The 12934-nt window shown below is 38.3% G+C and overlaps 1 protein-coding gene across 1 annotated transcript in view; it reads left to right on the top strand.

The window, feature by feature from the left end:
• Window positions 1-12934, top strand: part of Dnajc13 (DnaJ heat shock protein family (Hsp40) member C13) — a 125139-nt gene that overhangs the window by 23013 nt on the left and 89192 nt on the right. The window contains exons 3-4 of the mRNA XM_046431327.2: window positions 11673-11748; window positions 12484-12633. Of these exons, the coding sequence (XP_046287283.1) occupies window positions 11673-11748; window positions 12484-12633 (226 nt within the window). The remainder of the gene's footprint in view (window positions 1-11672; window positions 11749-12483; window positions 12634-12934) is intronic.

The following is a 12934-nucleotide window of genomic DNA, read 5'->3' as shown; positions in this document are numbered from 1 at the left end:
GATTCCGATATGTTGTGTCTGTGTTTTCATTTATCTCTAAGAATTTTTTAATTTCCTCCTTGATGTCTTCTATAACCCATTGATCATTCAGTAACCTATTGTTCATTCTCCAAGTGATGTATGCTTTTTCCTTCCTTCTTTTATCGTTGATTTTCAGTTTCATTCCATTATGATCAGATAAGATGCATGGTATTATCTCTACTCCTTTATATTGTCTAAGAGTTGCCCTGTGACATAATATATGATCTATTTTTGAGAAGGATCCATGTGCTGCTGAGAAAAAAGTGTAACTGCTTGATGTTGGGTGGTATACTCTATATATGTCAATTAGGTCTAGGTTATTAATAGTGTTATTGAGTTCTATAGTTTCCTTATTCAACTTTTGTTTGGAAGATCTGTCCAGTGGCGAGAGAGGTGTGTTGAAGTCTCCCATGATTATGGTGTGGTGGTCTATTAGACTCTTGAACTTGAGAAGAGTTTGTTTGACGAACATAGCTGCACCATTGTTTGGGGCATAAATATTTATGATTGTTATGTCTTGTTGGTGTATGGTTCCCTTAAGCAGTATGTAGTGTCCCTCTTTATCTCTTTTGATTAACTTTGGCTTGAAATCTATTTTATTTGATATGAGTATGGACACGCCTGCTTGTTTCCGAAGTCCATATGAGTGATATGATTTTTCCCAACCTTTCACCTTCAGCCTATGTATGTCTTTTCCTATCAAATGCGTCTCCTGTAGGCAGCATATTGTTGGGTCTTGTTTTGTGATCCATTCTACTAGCCTGTGTCTCTTAATTGGTGAGTTTAAGCCATTAACATTTAGGGTTATTATTGAGATATGGGTTGTTCTTCCAGCCATATTTGTTTATTTCTGTTACTAAACATGGTTTGTTTTCCTCTTTGATTATTTCCCCCCCCTTTACTGTCCTACCTCCCACTGTTGGTTTTCATTGTTATTTTCCATTTCCTCTTCCTGTAATGCTTTGGCGAGGATGTTTTGAAGAGATGGTTTTCTAGCTGTGAATTCTTTAAACTTTTGTTTATCGTGGAAGGTTTTAATTTCATCTTCCATCCTGAAGCTTAATTTCGCTGGATACACAATTCTTGGTTGGAACCCATTTTCTTTCAGTGTTTGAAATATGTTATTCCAGGATCTTCTAGCTTTCAGAGTCTGTGTTGAAAGATCAGCTGTTATCCTGATTGGCTTACCCCTAAATGTAATCTGCTTCCTTTCTCTTGTAGCTTTTAAAATTCTCTCCTTATTCTGTATGTTGGGCATCTTCATTATAATGTGTCTAGGTGTGGATCTCTTATGATTTTGCACATTCGGCGTCCTGTAGGCTTCTAGGATTTGGGATTCTGTCTCATTCTTCAAGTCTGGGAAGTTTTCTCGTATTATTTCAGTGAATAGACTGCTCATTCCTTTGGTTTGGAGCTCTGTACCTTCCTGTATCCCAATGACTCTTAAGTTTGTTCTCTTAATGTTATCCCATATTTCTTGGATGTTCTGCTCATGGTTTCTTAACAGTCTTGCTGAGCTGTCTATGTTCTTTTCCAGTTGAAATACTTTGTCTTCATTGTCTGATGTTCTATCTTCTAAGTGTTCTACTCTGCTGGTAGTATTCTCCATTGAGTTTTTAAGTTGGTTTATTGCTTCCTGCATTTCTAGGATTTCTGATTGCTTGTTTTTTATAACCTCTATGTCCCTGTATAGTTGATCCTTTGCTTCCTGGATTTGTTTGCGTAATTCATTGTCGAAGTGATCTTTCATTGTCTGATTTTGCTGTTTAATGTCTTTCTTGATACTCCAGATCATCTGAAGCATGTATATCCTGAATTTTTTATCTGACATTCCATCTGCTGCAGCTGTTACCTCTTCTAAAGTTGCGTTGACCTGCATTGCTTGTGGTCCTTTCTTTCCTTGTCTTTTCATACTGCTTGCGTATCTTTCCTGCAGGTGCGGGCGGCGGCTCTGCTCTCTCCTTATTCCAATTGGGGTGTTGTGGCTGCCACGCCGGCAGGTCACTGGGCCTGTTCTGGGCGCTGGCGGCGGCTCTGTTCTGACCCTACTCCAATTGGGGTGACGAGTGTACACGCCGCAGGCCACCGGCCTCATCGCCGTCGGTGCAGGTTCCTACCCTGCTGGCGGGCGGCGCTCTACTCTGCCCCTACTCCAAATGGGGTGACGTGTCTGTTGTACCGGCAGGCCACTGGGCCTGTCCCGCTGGTCGGTCGCAGATCTGCCCACCTTTCGGGCACGGGTGGAGGCTCTGCTCTGCCCCTACTCCAATTGGGGTGTCGTGACTACCCCGCCTGCAGGACGCTGGGCCTGTTCCTGGCACGGGCGGCGACTCTGCTCTGCCCCTACTCCAATTAGGGTGGTGTGTGTACCACGCCGGCAGGCTCCTGGGCCTGATCCGCTGGTCTGTTGCAGGTCTGCCTACCTTGGAGGCGCAGGCGGCGGATCTGCCCTGCCCCTCCTACCACGCCTGTGGACCCCTGGGCCTGATCTACAGGTTGGTCACAGGTCTGCTCACCCTGCGGGCACGGGTGGCAGTTCCGCTCCGCCCCCACTCCAATTGGGGTCACGTGGCCACCACACCGGCAGGGCCTGATCCGGGCGTGGGAGAAGGATCTGCTCTGCCCCTACTCCAGTTGGGGTGACGTGTGTACCACACTGGCAGGCCACTGGGCCTGACCCGCCAGGCTGTCACAGGTCTGTTTACCTTGCAAGCGCGAATGGCGGCTCTGCCCTGCCCCCCCCACCACGCCCATGTACCACTGGGTCGCGGATCTGCCCACCTTGCGGTTGCGGGTGGCGGCTCCGCTCCGCCCCCTCTCCAATTGGGGTCACGCGGTCACCATGCTGGCGAGCCGCTGGGCCTGCTCCGGGCGCTAGCGGCGGCCCGTCTCCTCCCCTCTGGCTGGACGACAAATTGAGGAGACTCGGGTGTCTGTGCCTCACCCCCCCTACCAGGAGACCAACTGTTTATGTCGCCGCTGGTATTGATGAAGTTCTCTCCTCCGCCGCTTTCTGATGACATCAGATCTCTGCCATGTTGGTATCCCATGCGAATGGCAGCATTTCGTTCCCCCTGCCGGGCAACCAAAGCAACGGGTGAGTCCTGACCGGCCCTCAGCAGGACCCGGACCGAGAAGCAGTTTCCGCGGGCTCCTAGCCCCGGGCCAGGGAAGTTCCGGGAGCCGGAACTCGGCCGCTCCGTGCTCGGTGTAAGCTCCTATAAGTGTAGGCTCTAAGAAGCAGTCCCCGCGGGCTCAGTTCTGGGAGCCGGAATTCGGCCGCTTAGTGCTTGGTGTATGCTCTGATAGGAGCAGGGTCCAAGAAGCAGCCTCCACAGGCTCCGCAGCCCTGGGCCAGGGCGGTTCCGGGAAGGTTCCGGGAGCCGGAACTCGGCCGCCCCGCGCTCGGTGTTCGCTCCGATAAGATCAGGTTCTAAGAAGCACCCAGGCACTGAACCCTAGCAATCTGTCTGCAAGCCGCAGGCGAATTGCAGCCTGAAATTACCTGTTCTATGGCTGAATGAGCTGCGGTCAGTCGAAAACAGTTATGGTGACGTCAGCTTTCCAACATGGTGGCTGCTGGCCTCCTCTGTGGTCTGACCGGTGTGGAGAACTGAGATGGACCGCTTCCTTCCCCCGTCTCAAACCCAGAATTCAGCCCTGAGTACGGTGCTTGCACGGCTGGCAGAAACTGCAGCGCTGTATCCCTGCGTCACTATCTCCTCGTTTCCCAGCGCGCGCTGCAGACTCTAGCCGCGGGGCGATTTGCTGAATAAGCAGTGTTACCCTCCGTGCGACAAACCTCTCGCGTTTGAGTCCCCGTAGCCGATCCTCGTGCGATGGAAATCCTTCCTCCAGGTTCCGGAGCACCCCACTATTGCTGGAAATTCCTAACAAGATATCCTTTAGCCGTCCTGACTTGTCATACTCCCACACAGTGAAGCAGCACACGGGGGCAATGCACTCCCCTCGCCGCCATCTTCCCAATCCCTCCTTTTTTTTTTTTTTTTTTAAAAGAGAGAGAGAAAGAGACAATTTTAGTATTTATTTTTTAGTTTTCGGCGGACACAACATCCTTGTTTGTATGTGGTGCTGAGGATCGAACCCGGGCTGCATGCATGCCAGGCCAGCGTGCCACCGCTTGAGCCACATCCCCAGCCCCAGTGTTTTGTTAATTTCATTGTACACACACTCTGTGATCTGTTCGCTCTACCCGTAAGATGGCCTCAGCCCTGAATTTTGTCATTACCGTGACCTCACAACTCTAAAAAATGGTTTCCTCTTTTCTGGTTTTAAATGTCTTAAGGATGGGACCATAAAAAATAAAAATAAAACATCCCCCCTCCCCAAAATTTCATTTCACTGCATGATTATGTACATAATTTAATTGTACCAGCATCATTTGTTGAAAAGACTTTTCTTTCCCCCTTGAATTGTTTGGACAGTCTGTCAAAAATCATTTGACCATACATTTATTTATTTATGGACTCCTAAGTCTACTCCATTGATCCAATAGCTTATCTTTATGCCAGGCCCCTTTGCCTTGATTACTGTAACTTTGTGCTATTTTGGAAAAGGGAAGTATGAGTCTGTAACTTGGTTATTTTTCAAAATTATTTCAAGCATTCTGTCTTAATTCATTTTCATATGAATTTTATAGTGAGTTAATTTTGCTAAAAACGTAGCTGAAATTTGAATAGGGGTTGTATTAACTGTAGATCAATTATGGGAGTATTTCTACCTTTATAGTACTAACTCTTCTGAACTATGAATAGGGAATGTTTCCAATTATTTGGATATTTTAAAATTTTCTTTCAACAATATTTTGTTATTTTCCATGTACACACCTTGAATCCTTTAACTTCTCCCCTAAAACAATCTGTGCTTTCCATATAGCATCATTTCATTGGGTTGTGTGCATTATTATGTAGCACTGAAACTTTTATTATATTTGTTTTATATGGCCAATTCTAATCTAGGTTTAAAGTATTATCAGCAATGTTAATGTGAAGAAAAAATGACCAACATTAAAATTTTTCTGTTGTTTCAAAGTAGCCAATTGAATTATCTCTCAAGAAATATTTTATATATAACAAATTTTCCATGTGATTTGAGAGACTTAGGGACTCAGCTTTAAGAGACTCCATGACTACCTATATGTTTCTGATCCAGTCCTAACATTTTAGAAAAGTATTTTTTATGGTGGCAATAAAGATGAATAAATATTTTTCCTTCTCTTCATATACCTACTAAATTAAAGATAACCTCCAGATATTCTCACTAAAGAGGTACGTGATGCATTCCTTTTACCTTTGTTATAGTTTCTATTATGCCCCATATCCTTTCATTAATGCAGGTCTGTTCACCGTCAATCTAGAGATTCTCTTGGCTTGCAAAGTAGCTTTTCTTCTACCCTTATTATTTTTTCGCCCTTGCACAGTATATACATAATTTAATTACATACTTGTTCTGAAAATAGTCTTCATGAAGACTTTTCTCTCACAAAAGAGCAAAATTTCCTTTTTGGCCTAAGCAAGCCATTTCAGACAGGAAGGAAGGTGCAGATGTTTCAGTTAAAGCAGAAGTGCTGATTCACTGTGGAAAACTTCATGATAATGTAAGTCCTTAAGTTTTTCTGGATGGAAATTACAGGCAAAATATATTTGTGGATCAATTTAATATTTTTATATATTAGTTGTAGCAAATGTTGAGTAGCATTTTAGTATTCTAATAGGATTTTAATTGTAATACATTAGAATATATGGTGACTAGTCTATGAAATTTAATTTCTGAACTATGAACAGGGAATGTTTCCACTTATTTGGATATTTTAAAATTTCTTTCAACAATGTTTTGTTATTTTTCAATGTACACACCTTGACTCTTTTAACTTCTCTCCTAAAACAGTCTATGCTTTCCATATAGAGTTGGAATAACTCAGTGAGAAAGATGCCCCACAGATATTTGCAGAGTATGTCCTATTACTATTTCTTTTCTTTTCTGAAGAATACAGCTTCTGATATGAATGAGCTCTCTTAGGTCAAAATGGAGATTGACAGATGCTCACTGCATTTGAAGAAACTCTATGTGGTGATTAGATTTAGGGCACTGAGGGAAAATGAAATTAGTGAAGTTCTGACACTTTTCTATAAAAAACAGAAATAGAGTTTTACAAGAGAAGAGATCCCCTTTCTCTTTGGCTACTTGGCATTTATACACCTCACTAATTCTGATAACCCTAAATGCCACCTCACTAATTCTAATAACCCGGGGTGTCCTGAGAGGTTTTTTTTTTTTTTTTTTCCTGTTTTGTCCTAGCTCTTGATCCTGCCTCTAAACTTCAGAAGAGTGTGACTTAAATTCTCCGTGTGTATTCTTTGTGTAACTCTCTCTGACTATTATCAGGCAGTCTGGGATTTGAACATCTTCAATCCAGAAGTGAAAATTGGATCATATCTTTATAAGAATCTTAGAGCTGGAAAAAATATGGACTGAAGAGTACAGCTTTTGATATGAATGGGCTCCCTTAGGTCAAAGAGGAGGTTGACTAGAATCAAGTATCCTAGTGATATAGCCAGATGAATGACAGTTTGTTCATTTTGTTCTGAGTTTTAAACAAGAATTTGCTAAAGCCATCATGGCTATTTAAAATGTAAGGATTCTAATTATAATTAATTCAGTTATTCTATTAGAGTTTTGGAATCTCCTCCCCTTTCCCACTATTAGTCATCTAGCTGAATAATAGCATTAGGAACAGCTAACATGTTTTGACTGTTTACTTGCACACTAAGCACTTAAATGCCAAGCACTTTATATGGATTATTTGTTGTAAGTAATTTTATGTATAGCCACATCGTTCACTTGGGAAGACTTAAGCTTAAAGAGACTAATCAGGTTATCAGAGAATGTGTAATCGGTAAGAGTTTCAGGTAATACTTGAATCCAGGCAGTATGACCCCAGAGGTGGTGGGCTTAACTCTAAGCTGTGGTGCCTCCTTTAGCAGTGCTTACCATTTATCTCCTAACTCTGTGAAAACTTTTAGTTGTCTTTAATTTTATTATTAGGTGGACAGAAGCCCTAGTTCAAGTAACTGGATTCTCAAAACCTTGAATAATAAAAGGAAAAATCATAGGTTCTATGAGGATCTAAAGAGTTTGAAAAATTGATGGTCAAAACTTATCTTACAATGGTTGATGAAACTAGGATGTTCAGCCTAGGAAAAAAGAATCAATTGAACATCAGATTGAAAGAAGAATGAGTAAGCTTTATGTGAAGCGAAAGACAGAGTTTGGATCAGAAGGTTAAATTTGTGGGAAATTATGTATCAATTTCTTTCTGAGGATCTGTTGCCGATATCTACGGAACTGGGAAATGGCAGAATTGTTTTTAGGGAGGATGAATTCCCTTTGAATAGTAGTGAACCATTAAAACTAACCAGCCTTGCCAGTGGTATTAGGAAAGTTTAAGCTGTATATTATTGGTTTTAGTGGGTGACATAAAAGCTGTCTTCCTGGTTTGATTAGATCTGTTGGCTTTCTTGAGGATTTTGAGCTTTAAAAGTAATACACTGCCAGGCACAGTGGCACATGCCTATCATCCCAGCTCCTCGGGAGACTAAAGCAGGAGGATTACAAGTTCATGGACAGACTAGGCAACTTTAATAAGAACCTGTCTGAAAAAATGAAAAGTGACACAGATGTAGCTCAGTGTTTAGTAAAGCGCCATTGAGCTTAATCCCCAGTACCAAAGTGAATGAATGGATGGATGGATGGATGAGTAAGTGAATAAAAGTAATACACAAAGGTCTCATTCCCTTCAAGAATTTGAGAACCATTACTAAATAATAAATCTTTTTTTTGTAATTTACTGAAAGAAAACAGTATTAAATTTTTCCTATTAGAAAACTGAATGATGTGAATTTTCTGTGTAGAAGAGTATGACATTGTGGTGATAACCCAGTATATTTTGGTTTATCTCTTTATATCAACACTTATATATGGCAAATATATCCAGGACTGAAAGTAGCTTTCAGGCAATGACTGACATGACCACTTTGAAATTCATTTCAGATGTCTGAAGTAAGTAAAAACAAATTGTTAGAGTCTTTTAAAGAGTTTCTTTCTATCTCTCATTTGCTGCCATATCATTGAACCTAGCACAGAGTTGGGTGCTGATTTAGTACTGGGTCAGTCTGTGAAATACCTAATATAGTCTTGTTCTAACCTGTTAGTTTTTTTCCCTTAAGAGGTGGAGGGAGTGGCCACAAGAAAATAATCATGTTATAAAAAATTGTTTTGAAAGAGAAATTAGTATTCATAAAGATTAGAAAATTTAAGGGTGTTTTAAAATTTTTATTGGGCTGGGGATGGGCTCAAGTGGTACTGTGCTCACCTGGCATGCGCGGGGTACTGGGTTCGATTCTCAGCACCGCATACAAATAAAATAAAGTTGTTGTGTCCACCGAAAACTAAATAAATAAATAAATAAATATTTTGAAAATTCTCTCTCTCTCTCTCTCTTTAAAAAGTTTTATTTATAGAAATTAGAATAAAGGAGTGTATTTTAATATGTTAATATAAATCCTGTGTGTCTATTAAAAAAAAACTTAAGTAAATGAAAAAAAATGCTCACACCACTAATCATTTAATTTCTGAACTATGAACAGGGACTGTTTCCACTTATTTGGATATTTTAAATTTAAAATATCCAAATGATTTTAATCAGAACCACATAGATACAATCTCACCCCAGTAAGAATGACTTACATCAAAATGACTAAAGTCATAAATACTGGTGAGGATGTAGAGAAAAGGGAACCTAGCACACTGTTGATAGGAATGTAAATTAATTCAGCCATTATGCAGAACAGTATGAAGGGGCCTCCAAAAAATAGAACTACCTTATGATCCAGTAATCCCACTACTGGTATATATCCAAAGGCAAAAAAATCATCATAACAAAGAGACATTTGCAAAAACTTTCATGTTTATTGTAGCACATTTCACAGTAGCCAGGAAATGGAAGTATCCTAAGTATTCGTCAGCTGATGAGTGGATAAAAGAAAATATGGTACATACACACAATGAAATACTATTCAGCCATAAAGTGAATGAAATTCTGTCATTTGCGACAACTTGGATGAACTAGAAATCATTAGTGAAATTAACCAGGCACAGAAAGACAAGTACTACATGAGGTCACTCATAGGTGGGATCTAAAAAAGTTGATCTCAGAAGTTGCAAGTAGCAAATGATGGTTACCAGAGGGTACGGAGGGTAAGGTGAAGAGAGGAACAGAGAAAAGTTGATAGGAGTAAGAAGTTCTGGGAGTAAAGTGCCTGTTCAGTATGAAAGAGGCCCTGGGTTCAATCTGGAACCACCAAAAAAAAAAGTGCTGGTGTTCTGTTGCACAGTGGCGTGTCCATAGATAATAGCAGTTATATTTTAAAAAGTTAGGAAAAAAAGATTTTTAACGTTTCACCATAAAAATATGGTAAATGAATGAGGAGGTGAATATTTTTAACCTGTGTGCTTTATACAATATATACCTATATGGAATTATCATATGGTACCCATTAAAATGTGCATAATTTTAAAGTTTTTTACATGTCAGTTAAAAATGATTTTAATAAATGAAAGATGTTAGAAGAGGCCCAGGTGTGGTCAAGACTGGAAAAAGAAGGTACAGGAGTGAAAACATTTTCTTGACTTATCCTCTGAGCCTCTGAGACTGCATATAACAGCAGTTAACTTCTGGAATATTTCAAGCATTTAATTCTTACACTTTTTACTTGAAGAATAAAATAAATATAGGTAGTTTTACTTTAGGATTATAAAGATTCTCATTTTTGACTCAAACTGATTCTGCAAAAGAATATATGAATTCATATTTCTGTTGAACATTCATTTTCAATGTGTAGTCTTTTAAGTTAAACATTGACTTGAGCAAAATATTTATTTTATTTCCCATTAATTGATTAAACCTCTGAAGTTTTGTGACTCTTTAGCTGTTGAACTATATCGTTGGCTTACTTCACTTATCCCCCAACCCTCACTCCAGTTAGAAACAAAGGAATGTTTATATGTTAGAAGGAAATGCTTTCCTTTTTTTAGTTTCCCACTTTAGACATGTAAAATTGGGGGAAAATTCATAATACAGAATTATTTCTTAATGAATATATGATAAAGATTAAATATATTATTTTCTTTTGCCCAAATAGAAACAACTTTGATCTTTATATAATATGCTGATTAGAAAAAACGGGCAATAAAAATTGTAATCTATATATACTTTAGTAAATATGATCAGCTATATTAATGGATTTTTCTATATTGAACTGTTTTCCTAAAATGAGTGTGGATCAGGAAGCAGAGAGAGAAAGAGATCTCCACTTGCCAGATATAAATATATACCACAGAGCCACAGCCCACAATGCTCCACTTTGTCCAACCACACCCCACCTGCCTTTTGCTACCACTCAGTTATTCCCACCAGGTGATTAATTCACTGATTGGGTTAAGGCTCTCATAACCCAATCATGTCTTCTGTAAACCTTCTTGCATTGTCTCACACATATGCTTTTGGGGGACACCTCACATCTAAACCCTAACACTAGTAATTACTTTAAAAATTGTTTTGTGTGTGTGTGTGTGTGTGTGTGTTATCAGATTTTAGTATCACTAAGAGAATTGAGAACCTGTCCTCTCTCTGTTTCCTGGAACAATTGAGAAGTATGGGCCTCTAAAGTTTCTTCTGTCTTGAAATTGCTGGGGCCTGCTGCTTTGGGAGAGTACAGTTCTTTGTGGCTTTATTAAATATTCTATATAGTGGTTGATGTACTCTTTAGTTTTCAGATTTGTCAGCCACAGTGTTACAGTATTATTTTTAAATTTCTTCTGTATCTAGAATTCTTTTTATTCTTTTTTTGTTTTTGTTTTGTACACTGAGATTATGCCCATTTTAATATTTCATATTCAAAGATCTATTTCTTGAACTTTAATTGAATTTTCTTATTCAATTTCCACCTTTCTCATTCTGAATTTCTCCCTTTTCTAAAAGATTACTGATAACCAAATGGTTTTCTTGTTTGGACATGTTACTTTAAGTAAAGGAAATGAAGTGAGAAGTGAAAATTTCTTGCTTGTGGTACTTATAAAATTGCAGTACTTTAATGTAATAGGTAGTTGCTTAAGTAGAAATTGATTCCTCATATGGCTGTGACTGACCAGTTGCAGGCCATAGCTTTCCTTCCTTTACATCATTTTGTTGAAAGGATATTTTGAAAGAATTAGTATTATGCATTGTTTTTTGGTTAAAGTAAAATTTTCCCATTTAAAGTCTTCTACCATCCTCAGCTGGTTCTTTGCCAGCTTAATCTGTGCTAACATCACAAGGTGCTTGTGTACTTTTTAATGCAGAACTCTTAATAGTTAACAGTAAAAGGAATGGTGGGTGAATTTTAATACTAGTAACATTTTAGAACATAAAAAAAGGTGAGACTATAAAACTCAGCTATATTTAGTCACCATTAATTAAGTAACACATTTATATTTATTTATTGAAATGTTCTTTCTGTGTTAGTATGATATATATTCTTTCATAAGATTTTGTTTGTTTAAAACTAAATTTAAGCCTTTGTCTTTCTTTGTAGGTATAAGCGTGTCTTTTCAGTTGGAACCCATGCAATTACTACATATAATCCAAATACTTTAGAAGTAACTAATCAGGTAATTATGTTAGATGCTGTTAGGTATTTACATGAACTGTCCTTGAATTTAAAAAGTCAGGATGTGATCCATTACTTCTGGCCTGAAACCAGTATGTTAGGATAGAAATATCTAACCTGAAAGAAATTAATATGCTTATTATACATAATGCTCTGTGTTCAGGATCAAAAATAAATAAATAAATAAGGGAGCCAGATGAGCTTACTTTTAAGGCTTTCAGGGGAAAAATTTTTGATGTATTACTATTGATTGTATGTAAAATTAGTAAAGTAGTTCTTATAATTTTTAAATACTGTTATTATAATGCAGGTAAAAATTATATCACAAGTGGTATAAAGTACTTGTTATGGAGGTAGGATTACTTGTTTATAAAGGCAAGGCCAACTGAACATGGACAGATAAGCATATTTAAAGAAATTATTTTAGCTTATTTTAAGTCTAAAGTGCTTTTTTAAACAGACTTACAAGTAATCATAAAATGTTATTTCCTAATTCTTTTCACATCTATTTTAATTGTTTTAGATTAATGTCAAATCATTACCATTATAACACTGGTAAGATTTTTGTGGTTGTCTGTGATGACTAAAAACCTTTAAAAGAATTTGACTTCTTCTAGACCTCTACTATTTGGTAAAATTGAGCTCAGTTAATCAGTGAATGTGAAGTTGAAGTAATAAGTGTTTCATTTTACTGTATTTTAACCCCAATTGAAAAAAATTCCTTTATTTTTGTTAGTGGCCTTATGGAGACATTTGCAGCATCAGCCCTGTTGGAAAAGGTCAAGGAACAGAGTTCAATCTCACATTTCGTAAAGGCAGTGGGAAAAAGTCAGAGACTTTAAAATTTTCTACAGAGCACAGAACAGAACTTCTTACAGAAGCATTGGTAAGAAAGGTTCTCTGTTTATAAACTAAGTTTACCTTCTCTTTGAAGTGAAATAGTTACACTTAAGTGGGAACATTAATGTTCTCAGCTTCTGTACCCCACTGTGCTTATTTTTTCTTATTAATCTTTAAATGTGAAACTTTTCCTTTTCTCCAACAGAAAACCTGAAATATATATTTTATATTTGATAGTTCATTGGCCTAAGATGCATATACAAGAAAAAGCACTATATGTTATATCTATTTTGTTCTTCAGTAAAACTCTATACTTTTTTATTGAACATCCTTAAAGTGTAACAACA

Source organism: Marmota monax, unplaced genomic scaffold (genome assembly GCF_021218885.2).
Source record: "Marmota monax isolate L192 unplaced genomic scaffold, Marmota_monax_Labrador192_F-V1.1 WCK01_AAM20220418_F8-fsc00022, whole genome shotgun sequence".
Classification (NCBI taxonomy): domain Eukaryota; kingdom Metazoa; phylum Chordata; class Mammalia; order Rodentia; family Sciuridae; genus Marmota; species Marmota monax.
The sequence above is the reverse complement of the archived record's forward strand: the minus strand, read 5'-3'. Positions and strand labels throughout refer to the sequence as shown.